The following is a 23,025-nucleotide window of genomic DNA, read 5'->3' as shown; positions in this document are numbered from 1 at the left end:
TTTCCAGACACATTCCTGACAGTGTTGTGTGAGCGCCTGAAAGCAGCCCTACCCTGGACCTGTTAGGCTGCTAACGCCAATAGATACCGCTTCCTGCCCCAGCCAGTTTGAACTGGATTTGTCACTTGCAACAGATAAGGAGACCATCCTTTGAGACCCACCTCAGATGTCGTCTTCTCTGTGAAGTGTTTGCAATCCCTCACACCCACGTGTCTCAGTCTCTTGTCAGTGTGCCCTTGCTGCCCGTACTTCCCATACTGGGCTGCATTTCCATCCAGCAGCCTTACCCACAGGGCCTGTGTGATGCTTCTTCCCCCAGCCCACAGCACTGGGCCAGGCGGAGTGGCCCTTCCATAGACAATCAATGAACGAGCAAGGCCATGTTGCAGCTACTGGTCACTCCCGCTCTCTTCCCCGGGGAGGGAGCCCTGCCTCCTTCCTTCTGGGGACCAGGCAAAAACTGTAAGACCACTGGTTGCCTCCTAGGGGTCCTCTCCCTTTCCTGACATTCACAAGGAGATCAATGTTGGCAAACACATATTGCTTTATTTAGTGTTTCTCTGGATTGCAGAAGTGTCAGCAGTGGGCTGAGACCCCCTGGAGGGCAGGGGCAGCTGGGAAGCCCCCAGGCCCTCTAGGGAGGTGGGGATGAGTGGGGGGAGAAGCAGCAGAAAGAGGTGATGCCCCTGCAGCTCCTCCCAAGGCCCCCTTCCCCAGGCTCCCCAGATTGGGAGGGGGTCCGGAGCCAGTAAAGGCCCTAAGTCCTTGAATTGGGGCCAAAGTATATGGGCAGGGTGTTTGTCATCCTAAGGCATGGACTCAGGAGGCAGGAGTGCTCCTCCCACCTGGTGGCCCCCAAGGGTGATTGCTGGTCAGGGAGCCACATGCATCCTTAAGACATGAGCCTGTTTCATGGGGCGCCCCCATCCCTGGGAAAGGCAGTGAGGTATGCTGAGGACAGGGCTACAGTCTGGTTTTGCCCCAACCTGATGGGTGACCTTGGGCAAGTCCCTTCCCCTCTTTGGGCCTCTTGTCTCTTGCTCTGTCACACCAGGAGGCTAGACTAGATCATCTCTCAGAGTCTTCCAAATTCTATGGTCTAAGAGTCCTATCCCCACTCCAGGATGCCCTCAGGCTGGGATGGTATTAGAAGGGCATTTTTAAGGCAGGAGAAGGGGGCAGGCAAGGGTGGTCTCAGCCCCCAGTGGGATATCGGAGTGGGCTGCAAAGGCTACAGGTGGGCAGGCAGAGAGACAGACAGACAAGGTGCCAAGGGAACAAGGAGGAGAGGGAGGCCTGGGCAGGGAAGAGGGCACCAGGGCCCAGACCACGCACCCTCTCAGCTACCTTCCCTGCCCTGTTGGAGTCAGGGAAAACACATCCAGTGTGTCTTGGGGTGGGAAAATGGCTTTTTTAAAAAATAGTTTCCTATAAAGCATCAAAAAATCTCAGAGAAAACCTCAGCAAAAATTCCCTTCTCTCAAATATTTGGCATTGGCAGTGGGGCTGGCGTGGCTGCCTCTGGCCCCGGCCTTCCTATTGCTGTGGCCCGGCCTGGCCCACTCCTGGGGCAGCTCCCTGGTCCCTGCTGCTCCCTCAAGAGAGGGGCGAGCAGGAGGTGGGAGTTTGTCAGTGGGCTTTGAGGTGTCCCTGGGTCCCTGTCTGGAAGCTTGAGTCTTTGGTAACTGGGAAGGGGAGGGGGGATGAGCAAAGCATTGGGAGGCAGGAGGGGGGTCCAGTGGGCACCTTCATCACCGAGAGTTCAGCCGGGGGGCCACCTGTGAGGGCCGGGGGAGAAGGCAAGTGGTGAGCAGGAAGCAGACAGAGGTGTTTCAGGCATCCATCTTCATGGGTTAGATGTGTCATAGTACATGGAGGGCGGGGGAAGGCTAGAGCCTCGGTACTGGAGGCTCCAACCCTCTTCCCACAGGACTCCCTGCCCAGGCCAGAGTGGGCCTCTCCTCCCACTCAGCACACCCCCATCCCCCTGGGTCTCCCCTACCTCCCCATGCTGCCATCTTTATGACCCTCTGCACTATGAGGGCTCAAATGGTCCCCTCTCTGGTCCTCAATGGACAATGGGATGAAGGGGGTGTATGGTGCCCTCTAGATCTCCCAAGCACTGCCAAGGGAGGAAGGCTTGGCCACCAGAGGCTCACTGAGGCCCCTGGGGCTCTCACTTGGGAAGCAGGGCATTGCTGCCAGGCCCCACTCACCACAGCCAGGTGCCCATTCTTGGCCTTGGTGATGAGCAGCTCCGAGCCGGGTGTGAAGTCGATGATGCCATCCCTGCCGGGGCCCCCTGCGAAACTGATGCTGGAGGGAAGGCGGTGTGTGAGGCTTGGCCGCCGTGCACACACGGCCCCCCCAGCCCCCAGCCCCCCCTGCCTCACCTGCCCTGGTTGATGTTGATGTTGTTCACACGGTCAGCACTGAGGGCTGTCTTGGTCAGTGTCTCAATCACGTGGTCACTTTGCAGCACCACGTCCCCCTGGGGGGCCCAGACAGGGGCAAGGGTCAGGCCCTGCCCAGAGCTAGAGAACCCACCCCCTCCCTGCCTCCCAGTCCCCCAAGGGGCACCTTTTGCTTATTGTCCTCACGCTGTACATGCAGTACAAAGAGGCTGTCACTTAGGCTGCTGACCGATATCCCTGAGGGGAAAGGGCAGAGGTCAGGGATCAAGGGTCAGAGCAGGGACCCTCCCAACACAGCCCTCGACTCTGGCTTACCTGTCAGGTTGGTGTAATCAATCCTCTGCTTGACTTTGGCGTCCTCCACGATGACCACGGCATTGGGCGTCAGCAGCAGCTGCCGAGAGCGGGGCTTGTAGCCTTTGCGGTCATATTTCACAACTGGCACGGCGTACTGGGGACAGAGGGCAGGGGAGGGGGATCCAGGGATAAGCTCTTACCCTCTGCCCAGGCGCTGACCCCCCATCCAGCCCTTGGGCAGCAGAACCATGCAGGGCTGAGGGCTACAGGCAGGGTCTCACCTGGATGGGCTCAGAGCCCAGGGCCTGCAGCACTTTGGGGCTGATCTCATCTGTACCTGCAACCCAGAGCAGGAAGGGGAAGTCAGAGGTGGAGAGAGAGGACTGGATGGTGATGGAGGATCTGAGTGCTGGAAAATCAGGGGCTCACCAAGCCGGGTGCTGATGAAGAGCCTGGGCACACTCTGGGGGTAATTGTCCTTCTTGCCCTTGAAGATCTCACTAGCCACGGCTTTCTGCTGCAGCTGAGGAGACAAGGGCAGGGAGTGGGGCTGTCAGAGGGATGGGGACCATCATGGTAGGGGCAGGCCCAGCCTCAGAAACCCCTCTCTATGGCCCCAGCACCAGGAGGTGGAGCCCTGCCACCAACGCTCCCCGTTAGCCCTTTCTCCCTCACTCCCATCCCCACCAACCAAGGCAGAGGGCTCCCCAGGGGAGTCATTACAACACTGTGGGTCCAGGCCTGACTCTGGGGACAACTCCCCATCATATCAGGCCCTGGAGCCCCTGAGGTTCAGCTCTGACTGGGATGATTGCTAATACTTCAGACTCCTACAGGTTAACTGAGCAGGTGGGTCCCTTAGCATCATCCAGTACTGAGCTGGTGAATACAAGGCACATTAGCCACCAATGTCTCTTTGGAACCACTCGATCAGACAAAGCTACAGCCTTTTGAACACAAGGCTCTAGGCAGCCTCTACCAGTTCAGTGAAGCTGGTCTAGAAAGTGAACCCCATTTGCCACCCAAAATCTACTCCAGCCTCAGCTGTGTACACAAGGCCAAACAGGGACTGGGATCCATTTGAGATCGCATTGTAAATCAATCAGAGTAAAGTGCCCTCCAGGCCAGCACTGTTAAGGTGGTACCTTCTGCTCCCCAACTAGTCCCCCCACTTGCCCCTGGCTCCGCACCTGCTGCTTCCACTCCGGGCTGATGCTCCGGCAGTACTTCCACACCATGTTCTTCCGGCACAATTCCCGCAGAAGCTCCGAGGCCTGTGGGTGCAGGTGAGGTCAGGGCACCCAGCAGCCTGGCTCCCTTCCCTCTAAAGATGACAAGCATAAGCCCGCTGGGTCTTGACCTAAGTGACACCCCTTCAACTTGGACAACCTTTCATTCCTGTAAAGAGCCTCATTCCTCACGGCCCACCCAACTCCAGTTCCCCTCTCTTCCCTGGTGGCTCCTCTGGTCACATGACTATTAGAGCCCCCTCCACCGAGCGCACTGATGGTCCCCAGGTCAGCAGGGAGGGCCCACAGACCTCACACAGGGCAGGTGGGGGCGTGGGCCAGGAAGTGTCCAGGATATTCTGGGGCAGCTGCCGCCGCAGGTTGAGCAAAAAAGAGGTGCGCACGTGGTCCAGGAAGAAGGCGTTCTCGGGGCAACGGGGTGCGTGGCGCAGGATGAAGCCGTGGATGAGCCTGGGGGTGGGGGTGAGAAGCCTGGTAACGGACCCCCCCAACACCCTGCTCTGCACTCCCCCTCATGGCACCCCAGGGCTCACCGCCGGATAGTCTGTGCCGCCCTCTTCCTCTTGGCTGCCTTTCTCCGGCCCAGTGTTCCACGCCACCAAGACTGGATGCAGATGGCTGTGGAGACCACAGACGGCTGAGCTCCATCTCTTCTCCATGGTGGCCCACCCTAGCCCCAGTCCCAGCCCTCCTGAAGACTCCTGGGCTCCCGAACCTGATCGCTTCACCCGGAGAAATTTCTGCCGCCAGTGAAAGCCCCTCCAGGTGGCCTGGATCTTCGTGGCTGTGGTCAGGAGAGAAAGTCAACTGGCCAGAGATCTGGGGCATGAGTGAGGGGATTACTGAAGGAGCTACTGAGAGGATAAATAAGTGAAGGGAGAGTAAAGGAAAGAGCAAGGGAGGGAATAAAGCAATGTGGAAACACTGAGTGTATTTCCAGGGGCAGGAGAGGTGGGTGCTGGGGCTGGAGCTGGTAAGGAGGAGGGCAGCTGGACATGGGTGTGGCAGGCTTCCTGGAGAAGAAACCCAAATGCAGTGATTTCTTTCCTGCTCCCCAGAATGGATCCCACTGGAACAGGAAGGGTGGGGCCCCTCTCTTACCCAGGCTCTGCCGCCGGATCTCCAGGGCATCTTCTGTGGCAAACAGGGTCTTGGGGAAGCGGATGAAGATCTTGGTCCTGGGAGGGCAGCAGTGATCAGCCCCTAGTTGCCACCCTCGTGCCCCTCAACCACTAGGCATGGGCACCACTCACCTGCCCATCTTGTACTCTTCTGGCTTGTAGCCAAGGTGCCTGACCAGCACAGCCACCCCATCCTGGGGCCGTCCAGCCCATGTGGGCCATGTCTCTGGGCACAGTGACTTGTACCTGGGGACAGGAGGAGCAGAGATGCACCCAGCCCCCATGCCTGCTAGAGCCCTTCTCTGGGAGCCCAAACCAGCTTTCCTGGGCACCTGCTGGGGGCTCCCACTGACTCGCACATTGCAGAAAGCCTGGGAGGTCTCTGTTACCAATTCCATTTTAAAAGTGAGATGAGAATTCTCATCTGTCTAAGGCCATGAGGCTAGAAAGTGGCACAGATGGAATTCACACCTGATTAACTCCCCAGACCCCCTAACCGGGGATAACCACAACGCTGCTGTATCCTTTCTGAGCTGATCAAAAACTGTCCTCAAAGACTTTCACCATCTCCTCTGGTGATGGGCATGTGGATGCATGTCTCATGGACCCCTGACCAGCTACTCTAAGAGAGCAAGGCCTGGGGTTGGCCCCTCCCTCCTCGCCTCCACTGGTGTTTGCTCTACCAAGCTCAACACCAGGCCTGCAGCATGTAGAGGCCTCTGGCGTGGGTCACACAGAAGCTCAGAGCCTCAGCGTCTTCTCTGAATAGGGCAGAGAATCTGCTGTCCTCCCTCTGGGGATCTAGGAGGATCCAACCCTCCGATCCCCTTTCCTTGGTGCTGAGCCAGGCCCACCCCTACCTCTGCAGGAAAGCCTCGTATTTGCGGCGATAGGCAAAGCCGGCTCTGCGCACGCGCAGGTTCTCCATCAGCCCCAGGTACTTCACCTGGTGCCGGATCAGCACCTCATCAAAGCGGCCTGGGGGAGGGGTGACAAGAGTGGTCAGTGGGCTTTTGCCGACAGACAGGCACAGCCTCTACGGGCCCATGGAGCGGAGGGCCTACCGGGCTGCTTGGCATCATTGGGCTTGATGCAGCGGACGTATGCAGGCTCCTTTGACTTCAGGATCTCCACCAGCTGCAGGAGGCTCATCTTGAACTGGGTGGCCACCTGGTCAGCCAAGGTGAACAGAAGGTTGGCAGGAGCTGGGCTGCGGTCGCTGACCTCTGCAATGCCCCTCCCTGGGGCAAAGCAGCACCAGTTCCCACAACTACTTCCTCCTATCACCCCTCCCTCACAATAGAGGAAGGGGCCAGACTACAATCACCTGCATCCCGCTGGCTGAGCCAGTGACCTCAGCTTAGGAACCTCACTCCCCTCTAAAACTCCTGCTCAGGTCTCCCTGCAACCTCAATCCAGCATCTCTCTTTGGCAGACATTCTTTCTCTTCCCTAAACATGTCCTACTCCTATGCATTCACCCATTATCCCTGTCCACTGTGCTGCAGGACCTTCAAAGATCTCAGGCCTCTGGGAGAAGCGGACGCCTCAGCAAAGACCTGTAATCCATCATGGTCCCACTAATGCCAGGGGCACATATCTGGGGGTTCTGGAAGCAACAAGAAGGAGCAGCTTATCCAGTCTGTAGAGTAGGGGGCATCAGGAAGGGCCTTCTAGAAATGACCCTTCAGCTGAGATTTAAAGGATAGGTAGGAAACAGCCAGAAGGAAGAGAGGAGGGAAAGCATTCAGGCAGCAGGACAGCCTGAGCAAAGGTTCAGAGTACACAGGGAGCTACAAGAAGGGCCCACTGCAGACTAGTGGAGTCTGGAGTGCCTGGGGGGCCACTTGGAGGAGATCAGTGGCTTCCTGGAGAAGCCTGGACAGGAGTGGTTGTGTCCTCACGAGGTGGGGGGAGTGGGATACTGAGGCAGGGAGGATGAGAATGCTCAGGGAGAGGGAGGGGATGGGGTGGGGAGCAGAGGGCAGGGTCCCAAGGAGTCAGACTCTGGGCAACACGCTGATTTTACGGCCTCCCAGCCAACAGGTCTCAGCCTGCAGCACTCTGGCTTCCACCTCCCCATGACCTTGCTCTTCCTGGGACCACCCTGGCCCTCCTCCTGCCAAGCCCAACAGCCACACCTCTGTCCACAGCTCGCTGGAATTCTCCCCTCATCTGGCACCACTGGCCACATCTGTATTTCCCAGCTTCTCTCCTTGATAATGTCACTTCCCGCCTGGTCTTTTTTGAACTGTGCATCTGTATGGGGCCCTCTGGCCACCTACCGTTCCCCTCCATAAGTCTATCTGACAAGCACCTACTCGTTGCCAATTATCTCAGATGCATCCTCCTCCAGGAAGACTTCCCTGACTCCCTCCCATCTTCTGCTCCCTCAATTTGCTGCTCCCTATTCTAAGTTTCCATAGCACCCTGTGCACATTTCTATGAAAGCACTTACTCATCTTTGTATCCTAAGTGCCCAGCAGTGTCTGCTACAAATGTCTTCTGCGGAGTGAATGCACACAAGCACCTACACAGACACAGGTATACACATGCTCCACACTTAGAGACGGTGCACACATAGGCACACATGGACGAAGGCATATATGCACCCATGGGCAGCCTCCCAGACACACAGATGTGCACCCAGGTGCCAGTGGACACACAAATTCACACACACACTGCCAACTTCCGGGCTCACGCAGGCACAGGTCCTGCTCCCGTGCACACACACGACCCCTCGGGTCCCACAGCCTTCACACCGTCTCTGGCCGCTTCTTGTCACTGAGCTCGCTCCGGTCAAAGCACTGGCTCATGATGGGATTCTCTGAGCTGCACATGGTCTGTGAGGGCAGACAGGGCAACAGGGTCAGAGCACAGGGACAGGTCGGTCAGATTCCTGGGGCTGAGGTCATTCACAGCCCACATCTGGAGCCCTCCCCCTAGTCCTCCACACCTCCTTCAGGTTCCGGAAGAGAAGATCATTGTTTTTGTCCAGAAACCCTGTAAGGAGAAAGCAGATATGAGGTGAGGGAGCCCCTCTCCCCACCCACTGTGGGATCCTGCCCCAGGATCCTCACCTGTCACGCTATAGGTCACCTCCCCAGCGTAGTGCAGAAGGCGAAAATCCTCACGGCCCAGAGACTTCCTGGTACGCTGATCAGCCAGCTTGTGCCTGGGGGTGACAGAGAGAGGAAGCTGCAGACTGCTGGCCTGAGCCATGCCCCCTGCCTGCTGAAGAGACTTCAAGAGAGAAACCAGGCATCCAGTAAGAGGCTGGAAGGGTGAGGCCACCTTTCTGCACAGAGGCCATCATAGAGGCTCACAGAGGTAGATGGCCTTGACCAGGAACACACAGTGCCAGGATAGAGACCTAAGCCAGGGCACACTGGGTGGAGGGCTCCTTGGCTCGCCTTTGGCTGTTGCACGGCTCTGCTCAGAGGGCTGACTGCTGCCCGCTACATTTTAAGAATGGAATCTGCCCCAAGAGATTACTTGCATCTTCAGCATGTTTATACCCTTTAGCCCATTTTCTACTTTTGAGAACGATCCCAAGCAACTAACCAGAGATACAGGCAGAGATTTAAGGCACAGAGATATTCAGGGCAACACTGTTAACCCTGGCAGAAACCTGGAAGCTGGCCAGGGCCCCCAAGGGCTGGGTGAGAGCCACGCATTAGCTCTGTGCATTAGAGCTGCTGGAGGAAGTTTTGAGGAGATTTTTCTGTTTGATGATACAGGAAGATACTCGGGATATAACACGATCCTGAGCCTTATCCACAATAAGTTCTCAATGACAAAAAAAAAAGTATAGAAAAAAACAGGAAGAAAATGCCTCAAACTGTTAACAGTGGTGACCTCTGGGAGACAGGATGACAGGTGGCTTTTGCACACTTTCCAATTTTTCACTTATGAGCAACATTGCTTTTACCATCAGAAAAAGTTTTTTAATATTCTCTTAAGCAAAAAAAAAAAAAAAAAAAAAAAAATTCTCAGGGCTTTGGCATCCACAGCCCTGGGACGGAATCTCGGCTCTGGATTTACATGCTGGGAAATAACCTCAGGCAAATGGCCTCACCTCTTTGAGCCTCAGTAAAAAATCTCCTCCGGGGGTTGCTTCAGGTTAGAGGAGATGACATCAAAATACACAGGGCCCAGCCAGGAGGAGGGGCTGGTTTCTTTTCTCCCCTCTCCCCAGTTTAGGGAATTCCTCAAATAAAAAGCAATTTCGGGGGAGTGGGAGGGGGAGGGAAATATCTCAGTGGTAGAGTGCGTGTTTAGCATGCACGAGGTCCTGGGTTCAATACTCTGTACCTCCATTAAAAAAAAAAAAGCAATTTCCAAATAAGGAAGCTAAAAAAATCTTAGCAAGCTTCATTCTCAATAAAGAATAAGGAGAAAAAAAAACAAGGAATAAGGAGGAAGCCACACTCCTAGGTTCTTACTCTGAGGATGCACCACAAGCTGCGGCCTTGTGTGTCTATCCCTCACTAACACCACCCCAGTCATCTGCTTGTGGCTGGGGTTTTATGGTGTGGGGGGAGGGAATCCCAAGCTCCCACAGACTCTACTCCAAGATAGCCCTGCAGCCCCACTCACGTCAGGAAGTGCGGATGGTGCTTGACTGTGTCCTCCAGCTTCTCCAGGAAGGTCAGGTCCGTGGCCTCCCCGGGGCGCAGACACTCCTCGTCCTGGGCAGGCAGGGGGTGGTAGCAGAGGGTGAGGGGTGTACAGGGGAAGGACTGGAGAGCACCAGAACTCAGAGGCCCCCATGGGAGATGCAGACACAGAGGAAAGGAGCATATTACAACGAGCTTCCCAGATACAGCCTCTAGACCTGGCCAGCACCTCACCTTACCTTCCACACACAGCCCTGTCCTGCCCAGTTCAAACTCTGGCCCTCTGGACAGGCCAGGAGAGCAAGGGGGAAGGGGTGATGTCATCCCACCCAGCCCCCAACACAAGGCCTTGGAGGAACAGACAACTCACCAAAATGGAGATGATGCCTTTGAACTTCTCCTCCACCAGGTCACAGATGATCTTGTTGTTGAAATACTGGACAGGCTCCCACTGAGGGGCCGAAAGGGAGGAAAGCATCATCACGGGGTCCTGGCCCCTCTCTTGAAGAGACTGATGCCTGGGCTTCCACGGCACGTGGGGACACCTGCAGGCTGACACTCACCGCGATGCCCTCTGCCTCATACTCCTCCTGTTCCGACTTGAGGGTGAGCTCGATGAAGAGCTGCTGCAGCTTCTCATTGCAGTAGTTGATGCAGAACTGCTCAAAGCTGTGAGGAAAGCAGAAGAGCCCTCAGCAGCTCAGGGGGACATGGGGCCAGGAGCAGGGGAGGGGCGGGCCCCAGCGCAGTTAAGGGAAGAAACACAGATCAAGACCCAAGGTGGCTGGGAAGTCACTGGCAGGAATGAGAGGCCAGGGGAAGAGGAGAGGGACCAGGACAGGGGAGACAGGAGGAGAGACAGGCCGGAGACAGAGGGGCACTGACCTGTTATGCTGAAACACTTCGAAGCCATAAATGTCCAGGAGCCCAAGGACCGTGGTGCTCCTCCAGCTTGGGGTCTCAGTGTCCTAGGGCCAGTAAATTGAGAGCATGGGTCCCAGTGTTTGCCAGCTCCCAGCCCCGGGCCTTTCTGGATGGCCCTCCCTGCCGCCTTGGAAGCAGCAAGTGTCAAGCCCTCACCTTGGAGGCCAGCGACCTGTTGATCTTCGCAACCAGCCAGGTAAAGGTGCGACTGTACACGGCCTTGGCGAGAGCATCTCGTGCGTATGCAGCCTGTTCCAGGTTCAGCGGGCTCAGGAGCTACAGGTGTAAGGTGACACAGGGAGATAAATAAAGGCAGCCCCCTTCCCCTCCCTGCCCTTTTGGGCTCAGGAAGCGGACCCCTTTGCCCTCCCTCCTCCCAGTGAAAGTGGGGTGAGGATAGGGTGGATGTGAGAGGACACAGTGGCCACACCAGAGGGAAGGTGGTATAGAAACAGGAGGCCTTCTTGCTGGAGGTGAGAGTCTTGCTTCTAGCCTCACTCTCTTCCTCACTCACTTCTCTTTCTGAGCTACCACCTTCCAGCATTGCTAAGAGGACCAGCTGAACAAACCAGGGGAAGGGAGGGACAATGGGAATGGGGGCCGCCTTGGAACACCTGCCCCCTCACCCCACCTTCTGGCAAAGGCTGGGCCTCACCTCTTCGCCCTTGGCGATGATCTTCCTGTGTGTCAGGGCTTCTCGCAATGTTGAGCCTTCCACACCAAGGAGCTGCCACGGGAGGAGGGGTGGGCCGGGTGAGGATGCACCCCCACCCCCACCCCAGCTGCTCTGCCCTCGCCCTCTGCACACCCCGCTCACCCTGGTCAGATACTTGAGCTGGTTCTCGGTGGTGACCTGGGCATTGCTCTCCTCATTGGCAGCAAAGTGGATGTTGCCCAGATGCAGGACACTGGCCACGATGCTCAGCAGGTCCTGGGGGAACAGGGAGGGGCAGGTAGGGGTTTCAGAAAGAGCTGAGAGCCCCACGAGGGCAGATGTGAAAGGTGAGAAGGAGCAGAGAACAGGTGGTAAAGCATTGGAGAGGAAGGGACCTAGAGTGGAAACGGGCTGCAGAGGTGGACCAAGATTTCCCAGGTGTGACAGGAGGAAAGGGAGGGTCCCCAGCAGAGGCCTCACCTCCACTTCATCCTCTGTGAAGTCGATGACTGTCAGGGCTTTCCTAACAACCTTCCAATCACTCTTGTCATTGATGGAGGAGACTTTGGCGCACTGGCCCTGGAGGAAGGGCAAGCTGGATTACCAGCCCTGGCGCTGGGCTCCCTGGGTGGCACCTGCCCGGCCCGCCCACTACGCACCTTCACCAGGTACAGGTAGCTCTGGGGGTTCCGTTCCAGGCCCAGCCTGCGCAGTGTCTCCTCCTCGCCCCCCTCCAGCAGCTGGTAGAAGATGTGGAAGTTCCTCTCCCCGTGATTCTGGTGCACCACCCGGGACTTCTCCAGGAGGTAACTGAGGATGTGGCCACCCACGGGGGCACCCTGTAGGCAGGGCAGGATGTAGTGACTGTTCAGGAGGCTTGGGGACAGAGCCCACCTTCCCCTCCCTCCCCTGCGCTCCTGGGCTCTAATTCCCTGGATCGCTCTGGCTGCTTTGTAGAGAAGAGATGGTAGGCGAACCAGGCGGACCAGGGAAACCAGAAGAATCTTTTAAAGAGGAAAGTCATCATGACACACTTCTGTTTCAAACCCTCTGATGGCCTCCCTTCCACTCAGAGCTTTAAGAAAAAGCCCTTACAAAGACCTGAAAGAGCCTGCACCATATAGTCTCCTTCTTCCTCTTTTTTTTTTTTTTTTGAAAGGGGAAATAATTAGGTTTATTTATTTATTTGTTTATTTATTTTAGTGGCAGTACTGGGGATTGAACACAGGACCTCGTGCATGCTAAGCACGCACTCTACCACTGAGCTATACCCTCCCCACTAGCATCCTCTACTATTCCTTGGCCTCTTGCTCTCTTCTCCAGCCACTCTGACCTCTTTGCTGTCTTCCAACACACCAAATAACTTCCTGTCTCAGTGCCTTTGCACTGGCGATGCACTGTGCCTACTCTCCCCAGGTATCTGCATAGCTTGTTGCCCTATCTCCGTCAAGGTTTACCAAAACGCCACCTTCTCAGTGAGGCCTACCCCATCTGCCTTATTTAAAATAGCAACTTCCCCCTCCCCTTACTTCATCTTAGTTTTTGCCATGACAGCTGTCATCTAAATTACATTTTTCTGTTTACTGTCTATCGGCCTGGAGGCAGGATTTCTGTCTTGTTTCACTGCTGTACCGCCAGCACCTAAAACAGTAACTGGCACATAGTAGGCACTCATTAAATATTTGCTGGTGCCAAAGACCTGGCCAGCGGGCGCCTACTGAAACGGGATCCCACTCGGCCTGCCCTGACCCACGCACAGGTACCTTGAAGTCAAACTGCACGTCCATGTACTTCCCAAACCTGCTGGAGTTATCGTTCCGGAGGGTCTTGGCATTTCCAAAGGCCTAGGAATAGACGGGGGTGTGAAGGATGTCCGGCAGTCTCTCCCTGCCCCTCCCCTCCCTATGCTGCTGTCCCCTCACCTCCAGCACCGGGTTGCTCTGCAGCAGTCTGTCTCGCACAGCACCGCCCCGCTCAGGGGCCGGGCAGGTCTCAGCATAGAACTGCAGCAGCCGCTTGGTGGCTTCTGTCTTGCCTGCCCCACTTTCCCCAGAGATCATCACTGCCTGGTCCCGGCGCTCCGTGCGCAGTGCCCGGTACACAGTGTCAGCCACCGCGAACCTAGGGCAGAGGCTCATCAGGAGCTTAGGTGATAGGGGGGCAGGCAAGTGGGTGCAGGGGTGGGAGCCCCACAGGTAGGACTTACATGGGGGGGACTCATGTCTGGTTGGAGTCCACTTGCAGGTGGAAGTTGGGTGTACATTTGAGGATGGGATTGGGGGAACCCTGAAAGGTGTGGGTCAAGGGAGACTGTTCACAGCTGAGGATGGGGGTCACTTTCAGATGAAGGCTTGAGGGGACCACTCATGGGTGGGGGTGGGGGGATTGGAGGTCATTTAGGTGGAGGTTGGAGCCACTCAAAGGTAGAGCTGGGAAGTCCCTCAGAGGTGGGGCTCAGAGGGTCACTCAGGTTGGGTGGCCATGCCCAGGGTGAGTTGGGGGAATAAGTCATGGGTGTGAGTTGGGGTGGAGGCCAGGGAGGTCCTGCCCAGATGGAGTAGAGAGGTTCACCGCGGGTGGGGACAGGGGTCACTCTGGACTGAGGGATTGTGGCATTCCTCACAGATGTGAATCACGATTCATCTCAAGTGGGAGGTCAGATGGGGCCATCTCGTGGAGATAGAGGGGTCACTCACAGGTGGGGAGGCACCTCATAGAAGCTGACGCCACGGTAGCGCTCCATGTGCTGTCGGCTATAGATCTGCAGGTCCCGGTAGGGGTTGACAGAGACCAGGACGGGGCCGATGTAGGTCTGGGGGTGAGAGGAGGGTCAGAAGTTTCTCCTGGAGGCGACTGAGCCTCTTCCCCCCTCAGCCCCGCACCTGTGCCCCCAGCACCCGCCATCTTCCCACTCGGGCCTCACGTAGATGAGGTTCTCCCGGAAGCGGCGCCGCAGGTTCTCGATGAAGGCTGCCTCACTGGTGAAGTTCTCCAGCAGCACGAAATCCTGTACCCCTACCCGGTCGCGGGCAGTCAGTGCACTCTCCATGGTCACCCGCACCCCGTCACTGCCCAGGGCCTGCAGGGATGGGTCACGGGAGAGAGTTAGAGGCAGCAGGGTAAGGGAAGGCCACTTCTCCCCCTCCACCACAGCCTGCGGGACTGACAGGACAACCAGGGGCACATGGACACAGGGGGCCTGGACACAGAACAGAGAGAACACCCAGGAGATGGACCATGCTGTGAACAGTGGGCCTAGATCGCAGGAATCCAGCACATGGAACACTGAGGACACAGGTCCCAGAACCAAGACCACGGGCACATGGGACCTGAACACAGGACACTGGAGCACAGAGGACCCAGAGGACATGGGAACAAGGCCACTGAATCCAGGAAAACACTGGTTTTGTGTAGAGAAGGGGGGGTCATGAGAATAAGAGAACACTCTGTTGACCTTGGACAAAAACTCCTCCTCTCTCTGGGCTGCTTCCTTCTCAAGGAGTTGAGGTAGACCAGGTGACCTCAAGTCCCTTAGCTCTGGGCCACGTGTGACAGGTACTTTGTAAGACAAATGGCTCAGAGTGAATTCTACAGGCAGGGTGGGGCCATCTCTCCCACCCGCAACCATCAAAATCCCCAGGGGAAGAGCGTCTAGGGACCTAGCAAAAGGTCACCACAAGCCATAGGAGAGGGATTCCCCCAGGGGGGCCTCCCATCCCAGCTGAGCTGGGCACCCACCCCAGAAGGGGGGCCCTCCCTCCCACAGCTGAACCACGCCCTCCCCTCCAGCTGCTGCTGGGCTCCCCAGACACCCTCCTCCACTGAGAGGGGGGAGAAGTCTCAAGGGGGTGGGGGTTTTACCAGGGAAAGCACAGCTGCCTCCTGAGCCCGTCAGAGGGTGAGGAGAAGTACGAGCTCAACAAGGCCCTCACCCCACACCACATTCTTCAAAGAGGGTCTAAGGGCTCTAGGAAATTGACACCGAGAGTGTCAAGGGTCAGAGCAGAGCAAGGTGGCGGCAGTGGTGGGAGGGATCGCACCAGGTCTCCTCCAACCTCAGACCACCCAGATCTCTTGCCCTGGCACCCCTCTGGGTCTGGCCAGCGGCCTGCCTCTCCAAGGCCCGTCCCTCACCGCTCCCCCCCTCCGCCACCCCTAGTCCTGTTGCCAAATCTGGCTCAAGCTCCCCCCCCCCCCGCCCTCTGGGTGACGGGTCATGGCGCTCTCAGCCTTTCCCCGGAGCTATGAGCGCGGCCCGGGTCCGAGCGCCCCGCGGCTCTCCCTGCCTCGGCCTCCTCCCCCTGCAACTTTCCGGGACGTTTTTCCATCCGAAATTCCTGGGCCGCGCCCGCTTCCTGGCGGGGCCGAGGCGGCGCCGCGCGGCCAGGAGGGACGCCCGGGACCCCCGCCCCGCCCACCACCCCCGCTCACCGATGCCCGGTAGCGCATCCTGCCCTGCCGGCCTGGCGCCCTGCTCCGCTGCCCGTGCTCTCGGCCCGGGGCTCGGTGGCGGCGGCGGCGGCGGCGGCGGCGGCGTCACGAGGGAGGGGCCGGCCCGCCCCCCGTTCCGCCCCCTCCGCGAGCCTCGGAAGCGCGGGACTCCCCGGGCGCCCCCGCCTCCCTCCGCGCTGGGACTCGGCGGTCCCTCTCCAGCTGGTGGGGGTGGGCAGCAACCATGGGGGATCTCCGGACGGGGTGGGGGCGTATGGGGGCGGGGGCTGCGGGGGCGGAGCTCCCTGTCGGGCAGGGGCCCCTCCTGAGTCAGGTTTTCCAGGAGGGACGTCTTTGGTTCCAGGGTGGGGCCCGGAACCCGCGCGGCCGCCGCGTCTACACCGACCAGGAACTCACTTCCGGGCTTGTGTCTACACTACGCACTAGTCCAGGCGCTGGATTCACTAAGCAGAGGCCCGTGGGTCCCGGAGGAAGCAGGACTTCCCTCCCCCAACCTCACCCCAGCCTAGAGTCCCGGGAAAGTTAAAAATAGAACGAAATGTCCAAATACGGCCGGCGCGCCCAGGCGGGCGGAGCCTCCGTGCGGGACACTGTCCACCTCTGTACACTCTGGGGGGTGGGCCTAGCATATTTAAGTTTCAAGAAAATCTCTTTAGGTTCCCAGGTCAGAAGAGAGCGCGCGCCCCAGGGACGGAGACGACTACAGGGTGCCTTTGCCTAGCGCGGTGTGTGCCTGGCCTCCGTGCAGGGCTCAGCTTCCCATCTGGGAAATCCACGTCCGACTTCCAGAATGTGGGGCAATACCCTTCTTCCTTATCCCGGATACCCCGACCAAGGCCCCTGTACCCAGGGACTCCTCATCTCTCTCTTCTCGAGGGGGCCTCCCTCTCTTTCCTTGAATCCCTCCACACTCTCCGCCCAGACGCCTTCCCTCTATCCAAACCAGCCAGCCCCCAGCAGCCCCATCCTCGCTGGGCTCTTGGGGTGGGGAGCAGCGGCAGTCTGCGGGACCAGCTCTGGTTCCGATCCCAGCTCCGGTGGGGGTGTAACGGCTAGTGCTTCCAAAAGGCTGGGCCGCTTCTCCCAAGCTGCATGACTGCCAGCAGGTCACTTAACTTCTGGGAGCCCTTCCTTCATCCTTAAAATGAGGCTAATACCTATCTCAAAGGGCGGTTGAGAAGGCTAAGGTAAGGTGCCAAGGCACCTCCCAGGCCCTCAATAAACACTTCCCTCTCTCAGCCACTCTTTCGCACACGCTTGGAGCAGACCCTACTAAGAGCCATGTCCTGGGCCAAATAGGTTACACTTCTTATCTGGCGGGGAAAGCCCCTCAGGCGTGTCGGTCTGCCAGTTACAAAGAGCTCTCGAACTTTACCTGTGCCCCAGCTGACAGATAAGGAATATGAAGCGGATGCTGACTTGTCCGTGGGGACAAAAACAGAACTGGGACCCAAAGACCCAGCGCGCCCCACCCTCGGACACAGGCTCCCTGGGGAGGGAGTTAGGCTACGGCAGGTGCGGGCTGCAGCCACGTGGAGAAGGCTCATTACCTCGAGAACAACAGCCTGGCCAGAGCCGCGGCCAGAGGGACACCGTGGCGGGGGCGCCAGCTGGGAGATGAGGCCCTCCGGAGAGGGCGAGGGGACTGGGTGCCACCGCGCGCAGCTGGGAAATGGGTGGGAGCGGAGCATGGGGGAATCTTAAGTGCCAACGGCTTCCGCAGGCTCAGGGGGGGAGGAGGCCCCCTCCGCGATGCCCCCTGGTGAAAAATGCAGAAAGGAGAGGGAGCGCGGGGAGGACTCAGCCACCAGCACACCCGTGGTGAGGAGGGCCTTGGAAGACTGGAGGAAGGGGTTCGAGCGGCCTCCACCAGGAGCTCGGCTCCGGGGGGGTACCGGGACCTGAATGGTGCTGCTCGCCGCCACCCGTGGACCCGAGGGGAGGAGCTGACAAGGGGGCGGTGCCTCGCCGCCGCAGTGTCCGCCCCGCCCGCCGCCGCGTCAAGCGGCTGGAATGAGGAGAATCTGCGTGCGGAGGGGTCCGGCGGGCCACCCCCCGCCCAAGCCGCGCCGCTACATTCCTGGGATGCCCGCTGGCGCCCCCACAGCCGCAGCCCGGCGGCGGAAGGAGGGGGTGTCTCCGCTGTCAGGCGGGGCGGAGGGCAGGCCCCCTGGTCCAGACCACAACCCCTGCCACCACCATCGCCCACCCCGCCTCACTGGACGGAAGCGCCAGTCCGGAGAGGGGGTAGTGAGGCAGGGGACCAAGGGTGTGAGAGACACCGCGGGCAAGGCTGCAGCACCAGGCGCTTCTTACGTTCCGAGCACTGTCTTCTGTGTACTCCCTTCAATGCCTCCTGCCGAGCCATGAGGTCTGTATTATTACCCTCATTCTACAGACAGGGAAACAGGCTGGGCCTGTGAATGACATGTTCAAGCTCCCAGGACTAGTAAAAGAAAAGGTGGGATTGGAACCGGGAACTCTACCACTCCCTACTGCTGCAGGGCTGCCCTGAGGGAGAGGCCTGCCTGGGGCTGGTGGATTTCCCAGCTTCTTTGTAAGGATTAACATGGTACCTGCCAGGCTGTGACCTTCCTCAGTGAACCCGTGGCTGCAGTGCCTACCACCCACCCCTGGCGGTGTTTTGTGACTATTGACTTGTAGGCCTTAGGAATAGCAGCTAAAGGGAGTGGCCCATGACGCTTGGGCCCCCAGCATGGCCCTAGACCTAGGGGCTGGCTGCCGGCGGGGGTGCAGCCATGGCCCCTGAGCGACACAGGACTTATTTCCCAAGGCACCCTCTGGGTATCCTCCCACCTGGGGAGGAGTTTCCAATAAGGTGGGAATAGGCAGGCCCAGCAGACCTGGGTCATCCAATGCCCATTACTTAGTATGGGCCAGGTGCCCCCAAGCCTGACCTCTAGAGAAGTGGGGAGGGCAGTGTTCCCCAGCCCAGGGCTATGAATGTCTGGAGAGTGTTCTGAGGACCCCCAGACTGCAGCTGTAGGCTGATTTCCAATGAGGCAGTCTCATGGATGGTTGAGTCAGAGAAAGAACCATACGGTCTCACCCTCAGCACATGCTGGGCACAAAACAGGTAAACTTCTATTTATCACACATATCTTAGGTCTGGGCCCAAGCTGCCCAACTAAAGACTGTTCCAGATTCAAGGGAACTGTTGTAAGGGGGAATGGAGAGGAAAGTGGAGGACTTAGGGGTCCTACGTGATAGTTCACTGGGCCCTAGTCAAGGGCTGTACACTCTCTCTCCAGAACCTTGGGTCTTTGGACTGCCAGACACCTCTGCCTGGCGGTCCAGCAGAAGCTAACAAAGCACCTTGCCCTCTAACCTATCCTCCTTGTTCAGCATCCTGTAATGTCTACAGGAGGGAGACACCTTCAGCTAGTCATCCCTGCCTGACATCAAAAGGCCTGCCCTCCTCCCTCTACTCCTCACACCAAGGAGTCAACACCTGCAAAAACCTCCCCTCTACTCCTCCATCACTGCTCTGCCCCTGGATCAGGCAAGCAGCCTCCAAACTGGCCTCCCTGCCATCCTCCCTCTGATCCATTTTCCCACAGCAGCCTGTGGGATTTACAAATGCAAATCCAATCAATTAACATCTCATATTAATAGAGTAAAGGTTTATAGGGCACCCAACCATGTGCCAAGCACATCCACTGCTTCTTGCCATGAGGACTCCAGCAGCCTCCTTTGTCCTCAGTTTATCCCACTGTTCCTGCCTTCCTGTGTGGCCACAGCGGTAGCCCTCTCCAGTCCCTGCTCTCCCCACGCCTCGCTCACCACCACACACAGACAGGAGGAGCTGTTCCCGCCTCTGCCACCAGCCACGTGTGGCCCTCTAAGCCTCTCGCCTTTGCACCTGCAGCTTCCTTGTCCTGCGTACCCAACCCCCTCCCCACCTGACTGACTCTTAGTCATCCTTGAAGACTCAGCTCAGGTATCACTTCCTCCAGAACCCCTTTCTAACTCCCCGAAACACAGCCCCCCCCCTTTTATCGCATTCTGCTCTAAGCGAACGTTTCCTTGTCAGTCTCTCCCAGGAGACTGCTCCCGCTCGGGGCGTACACCCGGGCTGGCACACAGTGGGGGCTCAATAACCCCTCTTGGACGCCTGAATGAATGAATGAATCACAGAGCCTGGGAGTGTGAGCAGGAGGCTGGAACGTGACGGGCGTTGCATAGGCCGTGGGCCAGCCATTCATTCTCTCATTCATCTCGGAGCCCCCCAGCCGCCACACTCACTCGCAGGGGGCGTCTGGCGCTGCTGGGTCCGGGGGCGGGGAACGGGAAGGGGCGGGGCCCGGGCCGCTTCTCCGGAACCTTGAGGCAGAGCTGGCTGCCGGAGGGGCCCGAAGGGCGCTCAGGGTGCCCCGGTCCCGCGACCCCAGCCGCTCCTCCCCTCCCTAACTTTACCGGCAAGTAAGCTAAGCCTCCACCAGGTCAAGTCCCGGCGCCACCGGGTCCTGGAATCCCGCACGGGCTGGACTGAGCCGACTCGGCCCCCGCGATCCGTGGGCCGGCGACCCCCGCTTCCCTCAGGGTAGCTCGGGGCCTGGCTTGCCACCGGGCCTCTAACTCTCTCCCCAATCCCGCCCGCCATTGGAAGCCCCCCAGGGCCACGTGGCTGCGGCCCACCCCGCGTCCGCGCCCCGCGTACCCACCGGCTCGGTTCTTCGGGTGCGCTGGCGGGGGCTGGGCCGGGTGGCGTGGCCGGCTCCGGAGTCCGCGGCCCCGGCACGCTCTCCACGCCCAGGGCCCGCCCGGGGCCGGCCGCTGCCTGTCGTCATCCCAGGCAGGGCCCGGGCTCCGGCGCGCGCGCGCGCACCCTCCCGCCCCGCCCCGCCAGGCCGGCCCCGGCCCCGGCCCCTGCCCGCGCCCTTGTCCGCGGAGGCTTGGTGGGGCACACTCCGCAGCCAGCTCCAGGGGACCAGGCACATCAGTCATTCACACACGCACACACACGCACCCTTCTTCGGCTGAAGACCCGGCCCACTCGCTGCAGTGATGGGTGGGTGGGTGCGTCTTTACGGGGCTCATCCTAGGGTTCCTTTGCATCCTCAGAGTAAACCCGAAAACCTCACCCTCCCCTGCGTGCCAGGCTAGTCAGTTCTTCCCTATTTGTGACTACCTCTCTCCTTTCACCCTCCTCCCCTGCCCCCCAACGCTTGCTCTGAGCTGGCCAGTCCCAGTTCTTCAGACCACACTGGGAAAGGGGTGGCATTAACTGAGCCTGTACTTTGCACCTGGAGCTTTACATGCACTGGTCCTTCGATCTCAGAGCAGCCCTGTCACCTAGGTATTAGCCCAGTTCATATCCCACTGAGGATCAGGGAGCTGGAGGAGAGAGGATTCAAACCCAGATCGCTGCTTTGAAACACCCTGCTCCTAGTGGGCTTAACTCTTGCGTCTTTCTTCCATTTATCCCCTTCTTGTCCAGTCTATTCCTGTCCTCCCAAGGATCAGAACTCTTCCCCGCTGCTTACCTCTTTCCCAAGAGGTTTCCTTGAGAGGGGGCTGCTGGGCCCTGGGGAGACACTGCCACCCTTCCTCCCAGCCCAGAGCATCCCAGCTTACAAGCTTGCAGGGTCTGTGGGGATGAACCACACGGATGATCTCCCCAGTGGGTATCAGCTCCACTTGCAGCGCCATTCCGCCTGTGGATAGCCAGCGTGCTGAGCACTGGGGCCTCTGAGCAAAAGCCTGCCTGCTGGCCTGCTGGCTCTAGCGGCTCCTGGGGCCAGGAATCTGGTCTCCGCCGGGATGGCCACTTGGTTCAGCTTCCACTCCAGCCCCAGGGGAGGTGTCTGGTCCAGTGCCTCAGGACACAGCTGGAGCAGCCCAGGTCTGATTGGGAGGCCTCTTGGCCCAGCTGGGTTGGGGCAGGAAGAGGAGGGGCTGAGGGATGGAGGAAATGCCTGTTGTCCCAGGTAACCAGAGGAGCTGATGTAGCCACCCGTGGGGGACACTGGACTCCAGGTCAAAGGGTAGGAGGCCTTTCCCCCCAGCAGCTCCATGGCCCAGCCTCCCACTACCCTCTCACTGGTGTCGGCCTGAGAACACTGTGACCACTCCTCAAAACACAATGTATGTCATGCCCTAATCCAAGAGGATCCATTAGTAGGCACTGCCAGTCCTGCATGTCCCCCCAGCTTGCCTCCTGCTGCAGTAGTGGGTGTGCCCCTACTAGTTTGAGAAGCCAGGGCTGCTGAGGGCTGGCCATGTTGGGCACAGGGGGCTGGCTGGAGAAGCAGGAGGGTACTGTGAGGATGCCCCTGTCCCATCCTCCTCTGGAGCCTCAAACGCTTGGGATGTTTGTCCCTGGGTGGCTTGGTGGTGGGTAGCCTTAGTCCTGTTTGCCCCTTACTTTTCCATAGCACCTTCAGGTGCTCCCTGCCCCCAAATGTTCCTGTTTTTCTATCTTTATTGTTGCTAAATCACAGCTGACACTTTCCTGGCCAGGGACTGAGCCCTTGGGTCTCCAGCCATTCCTTATAGGAAGTGAGAAGGGGGAAGTGGATGGGGAAAGCGACCTTTCCAGAGGAAGATGCTGGCACAGGAGGGGTGGAGTCCAGTGGGCCTGCATTGGCCTTGACAGCCCCTCAGGCAGGCACCTTCTCCCTGGCACCCTCCTTCCCTCCCTTCAGCTTCCCCCGCCCCGGAAAGGCCAGCAAAGCTTCCTTCCTTCCTCCGGGAAGCACATCTATCCAGGGCAGGATCATCCCCGGCGGCCACACAATGGCCCTTATCAGCCGTGGAGCCAGGCGCAGAGACCAGCGCACACCAAGTCTCACATATTTCCTGTTTCCACCCAGCGGGTCAGGGCTGGGCCCAGAGCGGCCATATCCTGACTGGGGTCAAGAGGAGGGAGAGCACCCCCACTTCCCCTTCCCGCCTCTCAATCACTGCTGGACTCACGGCTCCCTGCAGAGGGAGGCAGGGGTAGGAGTATGTGAAGACTTAAGGGCGAAGGGGAGAGGTGGGCATGACCCACAAACAGGAGGAGGAACAGGGGGATCCCTGGAGAGTCTCAGGAGCCCTGAGATCCAGCCCCAGGGCTACATTAATCAGAATGAAGAATTGGGTAACAGTGTTGCTTTGTTTTGGATTTGGTTTTTTACAATTGTTCTCTCACAATAATCTTGTGAATTGGGATATTATTTGTATTTTACAGACAACTGAGACTCCTATGTGGGTAGGGCTAGAACTCTGATTCGAACCCAGGTCTTGACCCCATTCCCGTTTCTGATCCTGCATGACACCACAGCTGCCT

At 58.6% G+C, this 23,025-nt stretch overlaps 1 protein-coding gene across 4 annotated transcripts; it reads right to left on the bottom strand.

Annotated features, from left to right (window-relative positions):
* Positions 1 to 526: 526 nt before the first annotated feature.
* On the bottom strand, positions 527 to 21,575 carry MYO1C (myosin IC). 4 transcript variants are annotated; one of them, XM_010978912.3, is made up of 32 exons: positions 21,330 to 21,575; positions 14,203 to 14,358; positions 13,976 to 14,091; positions 13,202 to 13,400; positions 13,043 to 13,123; positions 11,939 to 12,118; positions 11,760 to 11,858; positions 11,442 to 11,555; positions 11,280 to 11,351; positions 10,781 to 10,900; positions 10,586 to 10,668; positions 10,264 to 10,369; positions 10,071 to 10,151; positions 9,681 to 9,772; positions 8,162 to 8,256; positions 8,038 to 8,084; positions 7,844 to 7,924; positions 6,147 to 6,252; positions 5,943 to 6,060; positions 5,215 to 5,328; positions 5,063 to 5,139; positions 4,677 to 4,745; positions 4,495 to 4,579; positions 4,252 to 4,411; positions 3,902 to 3,985; positions 3,141 to 3,234; positions 2,993 to 3,048; positions 2,730 to 2,865; positions 2,581 to 2,651; positions 2,394 to 2,491; positions 2,217 to 2,316; positions 527 to 1,778 (listed from the first exon to the last, which is right to left on the bottom strand). In XM_010978912.3, exons 1-32 carry the CDS (start codon positions 21,402 to 21,404, stop codon positions 1,752 to 1,754), a joined length of 3,192 nt encoding a protein of 1,063 aa, XP_010977214.1. In that variant the 5' UTR covers positions 21,405 to 21,575; the 3' UTR covers positions 527 to 1,751. The 4 variants fall into 4 exon arrangements, with proteins under 4 accessions (XP_010977214.1, XP_031324367.2, XP_031324369.2 ...); XM_031468507.2 differs by lacking the exon at positions 21,330 to 21,575 and adding an exon at positions 20,417 to 20,546; XM_031468509.2 differs by lacking the exon at positions 21,330 to 21,575 and adding an exon at positions 15,711 to 15,805.
* Between the last annotated feature and the right edge of the window lie 1,450 nt (positions 21,576 to 23,025).

This window comes from Camelus dromedarius, chromosome 16 (genome assembly GCF_036321535.1).
Source record: "Camelus dromedarius isolate mCamDro1 chromosome 16, mCamDro1.pat, whole genome shotgun sequence".
Taxonomy (NCBI): domain Eukaryota; kingdom Metazoa; phylum Chordata; class Mammalia; order Artiodactyla; family Camelidae; genus Camelus; species Camelus dromedarius.
Note: the sequence above shows the minus strand (reverse complement) of the source record. Positions and strands in the feature narration are given on the sequence as shown.

Bases quoted from the DNA above. Each gene is read 5' to 3' on its own strand.
- MYO1C (XM_031468507.2), bottom strand. From the start codon at position 20,542: ATGACGACAGGCAGCGGCCGGCCCCGGGCGGGCCCTGGGCGTGGAGAG. The intron at 7,925-8,037 runs GTGTGGAGGACT...CTGCCCTCACAG, and splicing joins TCTTCCGGAACCTGAAGGAG to ACCATGTGCAGCTCAGAGAA. The intron at 5,329-5,942 runs GTAGGGGTGGGC...TCCTGTCCCCAG, and splicing joins TACGAGGCTTTCCTGCAGAG to GTACAAGTCACTGTGCCCAG.